This window comes from Bactrocera latifrons, unplaced genomic scaffold, assembly GCF_001853355.1.
Source record: "Bactrocera latifrons isolate USDA-ARS-PBARC rearing strain unplaced genomic scaffold, ASM185335v1 scaffold_189, whole genome shotgun sequence".
Lineage (NCBI taxonomy): Eukaryota > Metazoa > Arthropoda > Insecta > Diptera > Tephritidae > Bactrocera > Bactrocera latifrons.
In genome coordinates this window covers 293898-311343 of record NW_017535396.1, presented here as the reverse complement: position 1 = coordinate 311343, position 17446 = coordinate 293898, and the positions used below count along the sequence as shown (strand labels likewise).

The 17446-nt window shown below is 37.4% G+C and overlaps 4 protein-coding genes across 5 annotated transcripts; 3 read left to right on the top strand and 1 right to left on the bottom strand.

Moving 5' to 3' along the window:
• Positions 1 to 248: 248 nt before the first annotated feature.
• Positions 249 to 6478, top strand: LOC108967482 (AT-rich interactive domain-containing protein 2). Its single transcript, XM_018930926.1, has 3 exons — positions 249 to 648; positions 725 to 5039; positions 5176 to 6478. The coding sequence occupies exons 1-3, from the start codon at positions 362 to 364 to the stop codon at positions 6325 to 6327; spliced, it is 5754 nt and encodes a 1917-aa protein (XP_018786471.1). The 5' UTR covers positions 249 to 361; the 3' UTR covers positions 6328 to 6478.
• A 41-nt stretch (positions 6479 to 6519) lies between these two features.
• Positions 6520 to 7851, bottom strand: LOC108967484. The gene is made up of 2 exons (XM_018930928.1): positions 7160 to 7851; positions 6520 to 7095 (listed from the first exon to the last, which is right to left on the bottom strand). Exons 1-2 carry the CDS (start codon positions 7749 to 7751, stop codon positions 6635 to 6637), a joined length of 1053 nt encoding a protein of 350 aa, XP_018786473.1. The 5' UTR covers positions 7752 to 7851; the 3' UTR covers positions 6520 to 6634.
• A 264-nt stretch (positions 7852 to 8115) lies between these two features.
• On the top strand, positions 8116 to 10027 carry LOC108967483 (pickpocket protein 28). Its single transcript, XM_018930927.1, has 2 exons — positions 8116 to 8580; positions 8645 to 10027. Exons 1-2 carry the CDS (start codon positions 8205 to 8207, stop codon positions 9952 to 9954), a joined length of 1686 nt encoding a protein of 561 aa, XP_018786472.1. The 5' UTR covers positions 8116 to 8204; the 3' UTR covers positions 9955 to 10027.
• Positions 10028 to 10311: 284 nt separating this feature from the next.
• LOC108967486 (importin-5) lies at positions 10312 to 16973 on the top strand. Of its 2 annotated transcripts, none has more exons than XM_018930930.1 (8): positions 10312 to 10625; positions 12020 to 12169; positions 13006 to 14100; positions 14198 to 14828; positions 15037 to 15756; positions 15821 to 15945; positions 16115 to 16302; positions 16363 to 16973. In XM_018930930.1, exons 1-8 carry the CDS (start codon positions 10545 to 10547, stop codon positions 16691 to 16693), a joined length of 3321 nt encoding a protein of 1106 aa, XP_018786475.1. In that variant the 5' UTR covers positions 10312 to 10544; the 3' UTR covers positions 16694 to 16973. The 2 variants fall into 2 exon arrangements, with proteins under 2 accessions (XP_018786475.1, XP_018786477.1); XM_018930932.1 differs by lacking the exon at positions 10312 to 10625 and adding an exon at positions 11714 to 11736.
• The last annotated feature ends 473 nt before the right edge of the window (positions 16974 to 17446 follow it).

The following is a 17446-nucleotide window of genomic DNA, read 5'->3' as shown; positions in this document are numbered from 1 at the left end:
CATATGTTTTAGTTCAGTCATTTTTAAAATAAATACATTTACTGTATGAATTTCTCTTTTTATATAGAGTATTTAGACGATTTTAAAGAAAATTAATGAAATTATACAGAAATATGTGTGTGAACGTCATGTTASGGAATGTAGTTTGTGTGTAAAATTTGATTTCTTGTGAAAAAATACATCTCTGTGGCTTCTTCGAGCAGTTGGTAGTGATTAGTTGGCAACGCTATTAATTGAGAAAATATATCTTGTTCAATTTTTCCGCGTTCGTAGTTTTATTGATATATATTTTAAAAATATTATTTATAAAATAATCTATGTGTTACACCATTACTATTATTTCTGAACTATAACAGCAATTATGTCTCTACAAGAATCGTTGAAAGGTTCAGTGCTTKTAGGGAATGACGCCAACCAAGCACCGGCAACAATTGCAAATGCAGTCCCAAGTGCATGTCCTGCTAATAATGGAACAGCTTTACGTATAAAAAGTTTTCATATAATGGGTACACCAGCAACAAATATTGATGCAGTTGTGTCAGCAAATCCAACTAATACCTCTAATAACATACTTCCCAAGGGAAAAACTTTACCCAAAGCTCCAGACGAATTTTATCGTGACCTACAACAATTTCATGAGAGGCGTGCGTAAGTACATTTTTTGCAATCCAGGCAACAGTTATATCTCGTACAATAATGATAAAWTTTTTTTTTTTTATTTTAGTACACCAATTATGTACACGCCGAAAATTAGTGGACGAGAAATAGATCTCCACCGACTTTACAGTGAAGTGACTGAACGCGGTGGTTTCAACAARGTGAATCAAAGAGATGAATGGGATGAAGTCTTGCCAGTATTAGAAATTCGCGATAAATGCGTAAATGCTACTGCCGCAGTGAAGTATATATACAGACGGTGTCTAGAAAAATATGAAAGGCAGAACTTTTTCGGCGAAGATCCAGATAAAATGGAAGCACTAGAATCTGCAGATGCTATGGAAGGTTGTGGTCGTTCACGAAGTCGTTATCCGGCGTCTATTTATTCAAGCAATAACGTTAATACCAACGTCAATGCAGTTCCAATGGCTTACAATTACAGGCAACATATTGTTAATATGGATAGACGTCGTACTTATAAATTCTCTACCGATCTTCATAAACCGTCACCTTATGAGAAGCTTATGCTTTCTCTAATTTCACCGCTTCCTAATGAGCAAGATTTTGCAATAAATGTTTGCTCATTAATGTCAAATGAAAATAAACACACACTTAAGCTGAACGAATATCCAAAACTTTTGGATGTGTTGCTGGCACATACGGGAGTGTTTCCAGATTTCACTTTGCGCAAATTGTTTCAACATGTTTACACACAAGTACGCGAGCATTCACTTTTCAATTTTTGGCGCGACTTGTTACGTGACAAACCACAAATTTTAGATTTGTATTCTGATGAACAAGCTRTGCGTGATGCAGGACTAATCAATGAAGAAGATACCGAAAAGGTAAAAAAATTTGTMGACGATATGGATTTGGATTTTTTAAATTTGGGACCCGGTGAAGGCACACAAGAGTATGTAGGTCAACGTGTCCTGCAAATTGTTGCAATATTTCGAAATCTTAGCTTTTTTGAGGAAAATATCAATGTATTTGCAAAAAATCGATCATTTATGCGTTTCATAGTGATGGGTGCCAATATACGCTGGGGTAATCTACATAACCAGATTTTGGATATAGCCGGCAATATCGCCACTGAAATAGAACTGTTAGATCCATCGACGGACGACGTCTCGCGCAATTTATTAGTTACACTCTGTGATGGCATTGAAAGTATGGATCGCGGAGTAATCATAAACAGTTTGGAGACACTTTATAAACTCTGTCAAACCGATGGCAATGAGGAGCACATTAACAAGTGTTTAAATCTTAAGTTTTATGAAAACATTTGTCAATTTCTTTGTTTAAATGATATCATGCTTTTAATATTTACACTTGAAACCATATACGCGCTAACTTCATTGGGGACACGGTCATGTCACCTTATAATGCAGGTACGAGGTATTGTAGACCAGTTAGTGTCTTTGGTCACTGTCGAAGCCCAATCATATGGGCCAGATGGTTGTATTTTGATGCGAGTTGTAGAAACAGTGCCAGGTAATATGTTGCCAATGGTTGCACAAAACATCGCGAATCTGCAAAATGTCGCAGTTTTACAGAAACCTCCACATGTGCTTGTGCCAACATCTCAATTGCCAGCACCSCAAGCACCCGTACCTATGCAAGTGATGCCAACACAAATTACACCTTCACATCCGCAATTGACTACTGTGAAAGTACCACAAGTTGTAACTGATTCCTCCCAAAATCCACAACCTATGTTGGTGGATCAGACAACCACGATACAAACAGCAGCGACTGTGCCGCAACAGGAGGCATCGACAGTACAGCAGAACGTAACGAATACAGCTCAAGTACCGACGGGTGCGGCCCAAAATTTCACACACGAGGACGAACAATATGCTTTGGCATGGCTAGGCGCTACATTWGAGCGAGTAACAACATCAGATAGTCACGTGGAGCAACAAGAACTCTATCGCATGTACTTAGCTCACTGCCAGAAGTTCGGTAAACACTCTGTTGTTAATCATTTACAATTTCCTCGTCTTGTACGCTTGATATATACGAACAATGTGGGTCCCATGTCGGCGYGTCGTAGTGATGGTACGGAATTGTCAGGCTTTTACTACGTTGGTATACGATTGCGCGCCCAGCCTTTACCCATACAATCCACCAAGTTACCTCAAAATCATACTGCAACCGCTGGAACACCGCCTGCACGCAAACTGAAGAAAAAACCCAAACTGCAGCATGAACCCGATGTTACATCTGCAGATCTTACAACTCCTACACTGACTGCGACTAATATATCCACATCAGCTATCCAAGAGCTATCTGATTCCCAACCAAAAATTGTTGAAGAAACTATTACATCTACTGCATCGTCTGAAACCACATCCACCAGCTCAACTGGTGACACAACCTTGTTAGTAGTGTCGACATCAACTTGTTCTACATCACCATCGTTGTCTTTACAAAACTCCTCAGATTCAGCAGTGCAACCTTCTTCTTCATTGATCAAAAGTTTATTGGCCAGCAAAGTGACACAACGTCAGCAAAAAAATCAGAAGGAAATAACTACTGCAGCCAACAGTAGCCAGATGTCGATTACTTCGACAAATACTTCAGTGAACGCTCTTACACAACATCCAATAAAAGTTGCCAGTACGGCTATTAGCGCTTTAGTGAATAACCCCCTAATGCAGAATACTCCCGTGAAAGTTGGGCAGACTACCATTAAGCCGCTGAATCCACAAGTGCCCTTGGAAAAAATACCATTGCTTGAATCAACACCACCACCATTGGCACCACTTAGTGGCAATAATGTTGCCAAGGATGCAAGTGGACGTCCAGTAATTATTGCCAATCAAATGCTAGTAGAAATACTTGATAAGAAAGGTGGAGAACCACCAATGCCCAGCACAATTATTAAACGTAAAATGGAGGAGGGTACGGAACCCGCAAAACGAATGGCTTTGGAACCAATAAACTCCAAAGAGGATCCCCCAGTAACACCATCAAAAAACGCCGCTAATTTATACGCAGAGATGGCTGCGTCCATATTAGAAGACGAGGATTTAGAAGACATACCACCACTACCAGCTGCAACAACGACTTCGTCAACATCTACTATCTCAACGCAATCAAAATTRAATGAATCTATTCAACAGCAACAAATGCTAATTCCAGCAAAAATTCAACAAGCTAACCTGCCAGGTGTTCAGCGTCAACTAGTCTTTCAATCAAGTCAACCGCCTCAGTTAAAGCTGACCGCCCACGGCGGTGTTGGGCCTTCTAATCAGCTGCCCACAGCTATGGCTACCATAAAAACAGATCAAGGATTACAAACAGTACCGGTTATTTTACAACAAAAGCCACTAGAACAGGCACAACCCCAACAGTTGATACAGCAAGTAATCACACAAAATATACCGCAAGCAGCGCCACAGCAACAACCAACTCAGTATGTGCTCGCCACAAATCAACAAGGTCAGACATATCTTGTGGCACAACAACCGCAGCCACAACCACCACCGCCACAACAAACGGTGTTAGTCACTCAAACGCCGCAACAACAATCGGCTGGTACAAAAACAATTATTATTCTTCAGCAGCAAACAATGCCCGGCCAGCAAACACATCCTCCGCAACCGCAGCTCATAACAGGTGGTTCACCAAAGATGATCATGCGAACGCCACAGGGTCAAGTGTTAGTAGCACAGCGCCCTCAACCATCGCTGCCCGCATCAACAACACAGCAGTATTTCATAAATCCACAAACGGGCACTGCCACACATATTCATGTTCCGGTTACCGGTAGTGCCATTACTGCTAATGTTTCGAACAGTAATCAGTTTCTACAACGCAATCAAATATTGTCAACTTCTCAAGCAACCACTATCGCCCCAACGCAAACGAGCTCTGGACAAATTTCACCGTCGTTACTTTCACAGCTGAACCACATTCCAGCTACGATTAAACTTCATCAACCACAGATGCCGACAACAACTGTACCCTCTGTAAATCAACATCAGCCAGCAACCATTTCGCGTATAGGTAAAACAGTTTCCATTGTGCAGTCTACACCAGGCTTGACAGTATCACCGTCGCCCATACAAATACCGCAATTGCAACAGCATCAATCTATTATACAACAACACATAATATCCGGACCATCCGAAAAACGTCAAATGATACTTGGTGGACGAGCTATTGAAATTAAGGAGACAGTAATTACGCAAGCACCACCACCTGCGCAACAGAGTCAATTGAACTCTCAAACGATTATAACGAAACAAGTACTGCCACAACAACAACAGCAACAGACGCCACAACAAATCCAACCAATACGCACAGTTGTTGAACAACAGCAGCATCCATCAATTATTCAACAGAAGTTGTGTTTGCAACAACAGCCCCAAAAGGTAATATTGATTTACATACATATATACGTGTATATGTTTGAGCCAAACAAATTTAATACCATCTCAWAATAACTTATTTGTATTGAATTGTAATCAATCATTCTTAATTTTCGCAAAATATATTAATTTTTTGCAGTCTGGTGAACAAACCAATATAATGCACTCTTCTTTGTCAACCAAATCTCCGACTGTATCTCAAAGTGTCGTCCAACAATCAGCATCACAGTCCCCGCAACCATCCAGTAATGTTACTGTTGTGCAACAAATAAAAGCGCACACACAACAGCAAATTGCACCATCAGTTGTTAACAATAAAATGGTTGCTTCGGAGCCACCCCCTCTAACTCAGACCGCACGCTCAACCAATACTAGCCAACCGCAACCAAAGGAAGTTTCCAAATCCAATGAAGTATCAAATAATTCTGGCAATACAACAACCACCGTAGCAACAGTTGCACCAACAGTACAAGCTGTGTCAACTTCAAGTACCCCACCACCAGCAACCACTGTTCAAACACCATTGCCGAAACCCACGCTTCCGATGCCACAACTGCCTCAAGTTCAGTTGCCACCTGGTGTGGCAGCGGCCGCTGCAGCCAATGCAACACCACCATTAGATCCCAACTGGTTATATGTTTGCGATTGGCGCAACTGTCCGCGCCGTAAATATAAATCTAGTAATGATTTGCAGCATCATGCCTTTACAGTGCATTGCCCGGATCATCTGGATCCGGCTGCGGAAATTTTCTGCCAGTGGGGTGTGGGTCCAGGTCTTTGCGATGGCATACCACGCAAACGTTATTCACTTATGACACACATAATAGATCGTCACTTGACGCCCGATAGTTTACATGCCGCTGCTCAACGACGAGTAGCAACAGGCACAGTCAATTTGCAGCCGACTCAATCACCGGTAACTATAGTTCGGAATGTAGAGGCCGCACAAGCGCAGGCGCAACGTAACAATACCGCCTCGCCGGCGCCATCGACATCATCGTCTTCATCTGGTTCACAACTGTATGGAATCGGAGTCGCCACTAGTTCAGCTATGAACGCTATCAAGCGGCATACAGCGGACTACGTCAAGGAGGTAATGGATGAAAATGAAGGACCGGTAACGAAAAGCATAAGGTTAACCGCCGCATTAATATTAAGAAATTTGGTTACCTATACCAGCACAGCGAAGCGCAATTTACGGCGTTATGAACCGCATCTATCCAATATAGCATTGAGTAATGTGGAGTCAAGTGGCGCGATTTCGCACATTCTTTTCGAGTTAAATAATTAACCTATATACATATGTATATCCATTGTAATAGAGTTAGTTCTACATAACAACCTTTTACATATATACCAAACGTATTCGAATTATTTTTTTATATTTTAATATTTAATATATGGTGAAATGATATTTATGTTTATAATCAATGTAAACATAATGCAAACACTTAGCCTTCCTCCAAGTAAAAASTATAATAAATTACGTAAATTCTTTATTATTTGTTAAAATAAAGAAACAAAATAAAATATTTKGTAAGGCTTAAATTGAAACTACAATATATTTAAATAAAATCTTATCTCCGTATTTTTCTTTTTTATGACAATTCCAARTTAATTAAGTTTTGTTTAAATGTTCGTAAAATCTTTTCATAATTATTTAATTTCTCCATAAGCTCAACTTTTTCCTGTATGTAATACTCCTTAGGCATTTGTACGTATTCTTCACCCTTAAAAATAAAACATGTGACAGCTCCCGCATTCACCAAGGATTCCGAGTTTATTTTTGGAGAGTCTTGACGTGTTACATTTTCTTTCCGTATTTTTGACTTAACGTATTTGTTATTATCCTCACTTCTTTGGATTATTTTACGTTTGGAAGCTGTTGTACCATTATCGTTAGTGTTGTTATTAAAGTTATTAAACTTGGATGTGATAACTTTAGAGCTAGAAGGTTCTTGGGTTTCATCGACGCTCGAATTTGTAATGCGCCTTTTGATACTATTTGTTTTTAAACCCTTGAAGGACATGTCYTTTTGTCCTGGATGCCTTATTGTACCTATAATAAATACAAATTACAATATTGACTGATTTGAAGTTTGTTTTTTAATAAATTAATTTACCTGATAATTGTTCCTCTTCATATACTCTATCCACTAAAAATATGTCTTTCACTTCTGTCTGTACATCATCAGCATCCTTCATTGTTGTTGTGGATTCAACACAGTATTCTGCTTCTAAGTTATTATCTACTCTCTCGTACTCCAGCAATCCATCTTCATCATCATCCTCACAACCACTTTCTTTAACTCTAATTAGAGTAGAACTATCATTTAAATCACCATGTATTGAAAACACCATTTCTGTGTCTAAGGCATCAGCTACTTTAACCAGCCCAACTTCACATTCCCTTTCGATATTATCCTCGCCTTCCTCCATATCAGCGATTTCTTCCTGATACGGAAGTGGCACCGCTGTGTTTGTCAACATTGTTCGCCGGGCGTTTCTTACGATATATTTTCCTTCAAAATGGTCGGAACACATTAGCATTTGTGTTTCCGGCAATCCATCGGTAACTTTACCTCTTTTCATCCATTGTTCATATCGAGCGGGTTCTTTTGGGAATCGAAAAAGGGTAAATTTTTTATTGCCGCAAGGTGCGCAATCGTATGTGTAATTTTCGCAGCCTTTATAAACACAAGCTTTGTAGGGCATTATTGTAAAAATATTTTTACCTCCGCAATTTTTTTACAAAATACTAAACTGAATTATTTGACAATTCACAGATGATAAACAAACACTTTGATCTCGTCGCTATCTATTTTTGTACTTTCTTTTGCCTTGCCAACTTAGCTAAACGTCACAAATATTATGTTTTGCCATATTTACACAGTTAAAAAAATGTAGCTTTTTACACTTATCGCCATTTATTTTCATTTATCATAATAATCGAACTTAATAAAGATAAACTTGGATCTTGTTTTACAAAAAAATTTATTTAGCATGAGGCAAACAAACACATCTTCACTGGGAACTTCCTGCACAAGACAGAGAAATTTTTAATTTGGGCACTCTATGGCAGAGATTATGTGTTTGTTTTATACCGTTACCGTTCATTTTAATAATTAGTTTTATTTTTTTTTCATGTCGTAAATTATCTGTTTTAAAATGAGCCTTATGAACTTAAATAATAACAAAAAGCCTACAGTGAATTCGAAAGRAATAGATTCGGATCGACATATACCACATTATGAAAAACTTAGGAGAAGTATTAAACAAGTATACTTTGAGTACTGCTCTAACACATCTATTCATGGCATACAATACTTTGGAGAACGTCGTCCTTTAATAGAGAAATGTTTCTGGTTTTGCGTGTTTTTGGCATCAATATACTGCTGTTCAAATTTAATACACAGTATTTATATAAAATGGAACGAAACTCCAGTGATAGTTAGTTTCTCAGAAAAATCGACACCTATTTGGAGCATACCATTTCCGGCGATTACTATATGCTCTGAAACCAAGAGGGTTCCCAGGAAAGAGGGTTGGTAGTAAATTGCATTAATTCTATAGTAATCGAACGATGATGATTTATATTTTTGTTATAGGTGTAACTTATGGCAAGTTCTTAAAAAGCTTTCGGGAATAYGTAAAGGCTAGGCGTTATTTTATACCAAAAAATATTAGCCGTTCGGATTTGGAAGAATTCCGCACACTTCTTCATATCTGCAATCCTCAATTAGTAGAACATGGTACACCAAAAATTTCAACTGATCTTATAGACTACTTCAGAGTTTTGGAAAATATGCAACCGGAGTTCAATAGATATTATTACTATTGTAAATGGTTTAGTCACTTCGGTGAATGTGATGAACTTTTTACACCTACTTTTACAAATGAAGGCATATGTTATACCTTTAATGGTCTCAACGCAACAGATTTGTATCGGGAAGACACTTTTCAATATCAGCGAGTTGGATTTAAAAACTTTTCTAAGCATAATCTAATTCTAAAGCGGCCCCTAAAGTGGTCCTTGCAAAATGGATATGCAGTTGACAGTGGGATTAAAACGTATCCGGCAAGAGTTTTAGGTGCAGGAGCGCGAGCAGGATTTTTCATTGCGTTGCAGAGTTTTCGTCAAGAGGTAGATTATACGTGCCGTGGTCCAATACAAGGCTTCAAAGTATCACTACACTCACCCGATGACATTCCACAAGTTTCAAATCAGTTCGTGCGCATTCCTATGGGAAAAGAAGTGGTCATTGCTGTTAAACCAAATATGATCACAACGTCGGCAGGTATTGCAGAATATCCCCCACAAAGACGCCAATGCTTTTTAGAACATGAGCGTACACTGAGATTCTTTAAAGTGTATACACAAAATAATTGTGTATTAGAATGTTTAACAAATTTAACCCTAGCCAATTGTGGGTGTGTRAAATTTTCGATGCCTCGCACTTTAGAAATGCCAGTATGTGCCGAGAATAAAATCCCCTGTTACGATAGAGCCGAAGATGTATTGCTTTTACGGGAATTTCGACAAGGTCTAAAAGAATCCCGTTTGAATTATTTAGGCGCCACACAATGTAATTGTTTGCCGGCTTGTACTTCACTTGCTTACAATACTGAAATATCACATGGAAATTTCGACCTAGAAGATATGTTAAAAGCAACTGGTGATACTACATTCTTTGAAGATTTTCCTGGATCACAAATGTCTCGCCTCTCTATATACTTTAAAGAGCATCAGTTTATAACATCGAAGCGATCTGAATTGTATGGTGTAACTGATTTCTTGGCTAATTGCGGAGGTATTTTTGGTTTATTTATGGGCTTCTCTATATTAAGTTTGGTTGAACTCTTATATCATATCTCACTACGTTTATGGAGTAATATGCAACGCTTAACAGCATCATAATGTCGTCATTTTTGTTTATATTTTTGTAATGTTGTTTTTTTACCTTATTATTACGATTTATTCACTTTTACATTTGTTTTTATTTATGTAATATTATTTATTTATTCAGCTTCAAATTATTATTAAGTTTTATTAACTTTTACAATTAATAAAATTAACTAAATTTAGTTTTGTAAATATAAATATATGTATAGTGAAAATTTTAATTTTCTTTGTTGAAAACGTTCGAATTACCTACACACTTATGTATATATTAATTTTGACACGGCAACTCCTACATGTAACGAATGAATTGAATTTTTCGCGCTCGTTTTCCAAAGCACAACATACGAACGAGCGGGCAATTTGTGAATTCGTCGTTTCTTTTCACCATTCGTGCGCTGTAGTGTGCGGTTCTGTGCGTGCTTTTAATGAGATTTTATAATAAATAAAGGAAGGAAACAGTTTTCCAAGTGAAAAATTATTTCCAGTCCTAATATATTGTTATTGAATATCAGAAATCGTTGTATTACAGGACTAAGTTTTCGATCAGATTTCAAAGTTTACGTTGTGTCAGTGAATAGAAGGAATCTTGTAAACGGAATTRAGTCATGGCCGCCGACCAAGTGCAATTTCAGCAACTCTTAAATTCGTTGTTGTCCACGGACAATGATGTGCGCCAACAAGCAGAGGTGGGTACAACAAATTACWTTACTAATTTCATGACTACCATATTTATATGTAAGTCTAGAAACATTTCTACTCGCTAATAATTCTTAACACGAGGTACATGAGGAATTAATAAAAATTCTCCTTATTATTTATTGCGCAGTGTGGCGCTTCCTATAAATTTAGGAAAAGTGGAACCAAATAATTTGCACCGATCAATGCTAATATATATGTATATTTATATATATATACAAACATATATTTGTATAATCATTCATATATACTCCTTGCGCTTGCAATGTGCATATTGTCATTTACAAACATACGCTATGCTGGAAAATATATATACAAATATGCATTWGGAATATACACGCATATGCCTCGGGTTTTTTAAATTTGCACTTTGCAGTCGCTATASCGTATATCATCCGCTGCAACGACCACGACAACGAACGAGTGTTAAAAAGGAGACAATTTAGCAAAACGTGTTTTCATTATGCTACACATGTTTTCGTTATTTTGGTTTTATTGTTCTTTCCTTCTCTTCTACTTATTTAAATATTTTCCTAAAACACATAAGTATGTAGTTTGGTTTACGGGTTTCAAAATCCTTTGCATATGAGTGTACCATTTCGTAATTGAGAAAGGCAATAAAAGTGCAGATTAMATAGGAACATATAATGTCTGTTTGGTCAGAATAGTTATTTTTTTTTTTTACGTATTGCTTTAGATGACAAATTCGTGAAAAATGGATTACACATACAGGTACATTCTATTTTTGACAGTTGAATATGCGCAAAAATTTGCAATAAGTGAAGAACGGAAGAAAAAGCAATACAGACARCCAATCATAAAGGTGGTAGTGATATATTTGCGATATTGGCGACTAGGATGAATGACGAGAGCTTATGGCACGAATTAGAATCTAGCGATTATATGAACAAATTTCATTTATTTTTAATATATGTATGTGCCAACGCCCATTTTAACCATGAACTGAAATAGGAATCGCAATAAGTATATTGCGTCTGCAATATATATACATATATGCTTATAATTTTGAATAATTTCGTTAAAATTTAATGCCTATAATATTTCTTAGTAAAAGTAGCTGCAGCCGTCGAATTGCTAATGGTAAAGTTGGTTTTGATTAAGCTATGACCTTGAAAAATGCTTTGTGTTATGGGAGAGGTTGGTGTGTTTAAACTGATTTCACACGACATTGCTTGTACATCGCATTATTTTGTTGCAGTAGTTACAATCTCGGACATTACATACCCCTGTGACCTCCTTTATACTATATGCATATTTAGGTGCTTAACCTTCCTTTTTTTTTTTTTTTAGCAAATTAAGTTATTACAATCATAAATTTATTATACATTTTTAAATTATTTAATAATGTTTATTTTATAAATAGGATGCTTATAACAATTTGCCATGCGATGTCAAAGTAACACATCTTTTGGGTACAATCCACAATGGTCAACAATCGGAGGAGGCACGTCAAATGGCGGCAGTACTTTTGCGTAGATTATTTACATCTGAATTTACGGAATTCTACAAAGAGGTGAGTTATTCAATATCGAAGAACAACTTAAGATCTYGCTTTTATTATTGACTTACGTTGGGATTTTGATGAAATGATTGGTGTGCTAAACTATTTATCTATGTAAAMATACACCTGGCGATATGGATATGAAAATTTATATATGAATAGTTGTATTTGCATGCATACTCATACCTAATTTTAAATGAACAGGTCATATGTGAAAAATGTAATGTAATTGATGCTTATATGTTTGTTAAATATTCGGGTACTAAAGTTTTAATCATTTAACAAATGGATGAAGACAAACTTTGATATTCCAAATAAAATTGGAAGTTTCACAGTTTAGTTGATTTGATAACGGAATGGCAGCCTGTTTAAAACAGGTTAATTTAATTAATGTCCGACCAAAGACAAAAAAAAAAAATAGTCTTGCATTGTATACAGTATAGATCCATCCTAATATTTCTACTTCATATATGTATCTAATTGATTGGAGGATAAATGGTTTCAAACAAGCAGACATTTAGCTTCAGTAACGTATGAAACAAAAATTGCATTTTAATTTTGCTAACGGACAACATAATAGGTCGAGGTTTAGATCATCAGAAGGTCACTAGAGATATAGTTTCATATTATTATATTTCTTTCTGGTGTGCGCTCAACTATATATGTACATATATGTATTTACGCTCATACTTAATATGTGAATTGGAAAATAACTTAGGCGACGTGTCAGTTTTCTTATTAAATTTAACTTTGTATGGTATAGGAAATGAAATAATTTAAAATGATAATTGTTTATTTATTTATTAGTTTTTAGTTGAATAATCTTTTTTCCATTCCATTGTACATAGTTGCCGCAAGAATCACAAGCTCAGCTGTTGCAGCAGATTTTGTTAGCCGTGCAGCAAGAAGTTACACCAAATTTGCGCCGCAAAATCTGCGAACTAGTTGCCGAAGTTGCACGCAGTCTTACAGACGAAGATGGTAACAATCAATGGACGGATATCTTGCAATTTCTGTTCCAATGTGCTAATTCACCTTCGGCACAATTGCAAGAATCGGCTTTGCGAATTTTCGCAAGTGTTCCATCTATCTTTGGCAATCAAGAGGCACAATATTTAGATTTGATCAAGCAAATGTTGGCCAAGAGTTTGGAGCCTACAGCTGATGTTGAAGTACGCTTTCAAGCTGTACGAGCCATTTGTGCTTTCATACTGCACCATAGCAAGGATGGGGAATCTAATGTATTTAAGCATTTCTCAGATTTATTGCCACGCATGATTATGATTACTGCTGAGAGTATTGAAGCACAAGATGATCAGAGTTTGCTGAAATTACTTATCGATATGACCGAAACATGCCCGAAATTTTTGCGTCCCCAATTGGAGAACATCTTCGAAATGTGTATGAAAGTTTTTGGTGCAACCGATGTAGAAGATAGTTGGCGTCATTTAGTTTTGGAAGTAATGGTTTCTCTGTCGGAGAATGCACCAGCTATGGTACGCAAGCGTGCCGATAAGTACGTTTTAGCATTAATTCCCTTGGTATTGCAAATGATGACCGATTTGGACGATGATAAAGAGTGGGCCACATCCGATGTGGTAACCGATGATGACAATAGTGATAACAATGTCATTGCGGAGTCATCTCTGGATCGCTTGGCTTGCGGATTAGGCGGCAAAACAGTGTTGCCTCATGTCATGAATGCATTGCCGAATATGTTGGGACACGCCGACTGGAAGCAGCGCTATGCCGCACTTATGGCAATTTCGGCCATTGGTGAAGGTTGCCATAAGCAAATGGAGGCCATGCTGGACCAAATCATGGCAGGCGTATTGAATTTCTTGCGCGATCCTCATCCACGTGTTCGTTACGCTGCTTGCAATGCCATTGGTCAGATGTCTACAGATTTCGCACCCACATTTGAAAAGAAATTCCACGACCAGGTGAGTGCATTAACAGGCAATCGTAAAAATWCTCTTTTGAAACAATAATTTGTAAACAAATAATAAAAATATTTAATTGAATATTTCTTTTGTGCAGGTGGTGCCGGGATTGTTATCTTTGCTCGACGATGTGGAAAATCCTCGAGTACAAGCACACGCTGGCGCCGCTTTGGTTAACTTCTCTGAAGATTGTCCAAAACACATTTTGACTCGTTACTTGAATGGAATTATGTCGAAGTTGGAGACAATTTTGAATTCCAAATTCAAAGAGCTGGTGGAGAAAGGCAACAAATTGGTGTTGGAACAAGTTGTCACCACTATCGCATCAGTCGCAGATACTTGTGAAAAGGAATTTGTCACTTACTATGATCGTCTTATGCCATGCCTGAAGTTCATCATACAAAATGCCAAGTCCGAGGATTTGCGTATGTTGCGTGGCAAAACCATTGAATGTGTCAGTTTGATTGGTTTGGCAGTAGGCCGTGAAAAATTTATCACCGACGCTGGTGATGTTATGGATATGTTGTTGAAAACACACACCGAAGGCGATTTGCCTGACGATGACCCACAAACATCCTACTTAATAACCGCTTGGGCTCGCATGTGCAAGATTTTGGGCAAACAATTCGAACAGTATTTGCCGTTGGTAATGGGACCCGTAATGCATACCGCAGCTATGAAACCAGAAGTAGCTCTACTGGACAATGACGAGGTAGAGGACATTGAAGGTTGGTGCGAATTTCTTTACCCCTACGATATCGATTTAGTTATGTCCTCGATTTTCCATTTATCTAACAGTCTGAAATMAAGTTTTAGCGAAAATAAAAATTTTAAATGTATATTTATAACAATTTAAATTTGATTTTGAACTATTATGTTTTTCTTAACAACTAATGCAACCATTCAACAACCATTTTTATCTTTTGATTCTTTCAGATGATGCCGAATGGTCATTTATTAATTTGGGTGAACAGCAAAACTTTGCTATTCGCACTGCTGGCATGGAGGATAAGGCATCAGCCTGTGAGATGTTGGTTTGTTATGCACGTGAATTGAAGGAAGGTTTCGCTGACTACGCCGAAGAGGTGGTACGCTTGATGGTCCCAATGTTGAAATTCTATTTCCACGATGGCGTACGTACTGCGGCGGCCGAATCATTACCATATTTGTTGGATTGTGCTAAGATCAAAGGTCCCCAATACTTAGAGGGTATGTGGCTCTATATTTGCCCCGAATTGTTGAAAGTTATAGGCACAGAACCGGAAGCGGATGTACAATCAGAATTACTTAATTCATTGGCTAAATGCATTGAAACATTGGGTCCAAATTGTTTAAATGAAGAATCAATGACACAAGTATTGGAAATTATTACAAAATACATGGGTGAGCACTTTGAACGTGCCGACAAGCGTTTGCAAGCCCGTAACGAGGAGGACTACGACGATGGTGTTGAAGAGGAGTTGGCTGAACAAGACGATACCGATACATATATACTTTCAAAGGTGGTGGATATATCGCACGCTCTTTTCCTGACCAACAAAGCACAATTTTTACCCAATTTCGAGCGCATTGCACCACACTTTATAAAGCTGCTTGAACCGAATCGCTCATGGTCCGATAGGCAGTGGGGCGTTTGTGCATTTGACGATGTCATTGGCAAGTGTTGATTATATTTATTGTGAGTACAATGCTTATAAGTATTTTTCCATTGTTTGTGCAGAGTTTTGCGGTCCAGCATGTGCTGCTTATCAACAGATTTTCACACCGGCCTTGTTACAATATGTTACCGACAAATCAGCCGAAGTCCGCCAAGCAGCCGCCTACGGTTGCGGTGTATTGGGACAGGTAAAATGCAACACCGTTTTTAGTAATGAGTAGGGAATAAAAACTTAATTACTACTGAAATTACTTAGCATTGCAAATTTTTAAAAAGAAAAAATTTAAACTTGGCGTTGCATATTTTTGAAACCAACTTTATAAAGCAAAAAAATTTTAACTTATTTTGTTTTCTCAGTTTGGTGGTGAACAGTTTGCTGTTACATGTGCTCAAATCATTCCGTTATTGGTGCAAGTTATATCTGATCCAAAAAGCCGTGACCACGAGAATATCAATCCCACAGAGAACGCTATTGCCGCAGTTTCAAAGATCCTGAAATATAACAGTAGCGCCATACCTAATGTGAACGAGATTATTAATGTTTGGTAAGAATTTTCATAGATATGTTTGAAAATACATATATTAAATTATTTTTATTGGAACAGGTTCTCTTGGCTGCCCGTAACAGAGGATGCCGATGAAGCACCACACATTTATGGCTACATGTGCGATCTAATCCAGGCCAATCACCCCATCATATTAGGAAACAATAACAGCAATTTGCCACGAATTGTATCAATAATAGCCCAAGCATTTGTTACAAAAGTTGTGGCGCCGTTGAGCGATATCGGCACACGTATGTTGGGCATAGTGAAACAAGTGGAGTCCAATCCAGAAGTATTCCAGGCATGCGCTAGTATACTGACACCTGAGCAACAATACGCCCTGCAGGATGCCTACCGGGAATTGGCTGGTGGGGCACCAACAACTGCATAAAGACAAACAGTTACGGCAAATCTATTGACATCTGCTGCTGATGCTGTAGATAAGTTCACAGTTATGTATGTGTAATCAAAATAGAAGCAAAAAAGAAATAAGTAACAACTCACATTATATATAACATATGAAATCGGAGTTCAACAAAAAATAACAATTCACATAACAGTTAAAAATTGACCTGTATGACATCAGACGTAAATTTGCGGTTTTGAATTTAGTTACGAAAATCACATAAAGCTTGAGAAAGTGGCAAGTACGCTTTCAATGAAACGTTAAATACTTATTAATTAATTTTTTGAAACAGCAAAAATTATAATATAAATACGACTTTATTATGTATGTATATGTGTACTAAAAATATAAATAAATATACAACTATGTATATATACATATATAAATATATACAGTATTTGCTGTAAAATTTTTTTGGTGATTGTACGTTTGAAGTTTTAAACATTGTTTCCATATTTTTCGTTGCCGAAAATTAATGGGCTCTTCACAGCTAGGCGACTTGTATGTTACCGGACTCTTTGCGAAAACTTCAGGTCCGGTGAGAATTGTCCTCGATCTCCTCCACTCTCTCCTCTTATCAAACCGTCGTATCTGTTATAAATGATATGATGACAAGTTCGAAATTAAATTCCCTTTGTATAAGTAGGCACGCATTAACTACATTGAATTAACGTGTAAAGTGTTAGCTCTCATTTGCCTCAAAATAAATTCCTGCTGATAGATGCACTTTTATTGAGA

What these genes read in the sequence shown, in the direction of transcription:
- LOC108967486 (XM_018930930.1), top strand. Translation starts at nt 10,545, where the DNA reads ATGGCCGCCGACCAAGTGCAATTTCAGCAACTCTTAAATTCGTTGTTG. An exon ending in AAAAGAAATTCCACGACCAG is followed by an intron (nt 14,101 to 14,197) that starts GTGAGTGCATTA and finishes TCTTTTGTGCAG; the next exon opens with GTGGTGCCGGGATTGTTATC. An exon ending in CGAGGTAGAGGACATTGAAG is followed by an intron (nt 14,829 to 15,036) that starts GTTGGTGCGAAT and finishes TGATTCTTTCAG; the next exon opens with ATGATGCCGAATGGTCATTT.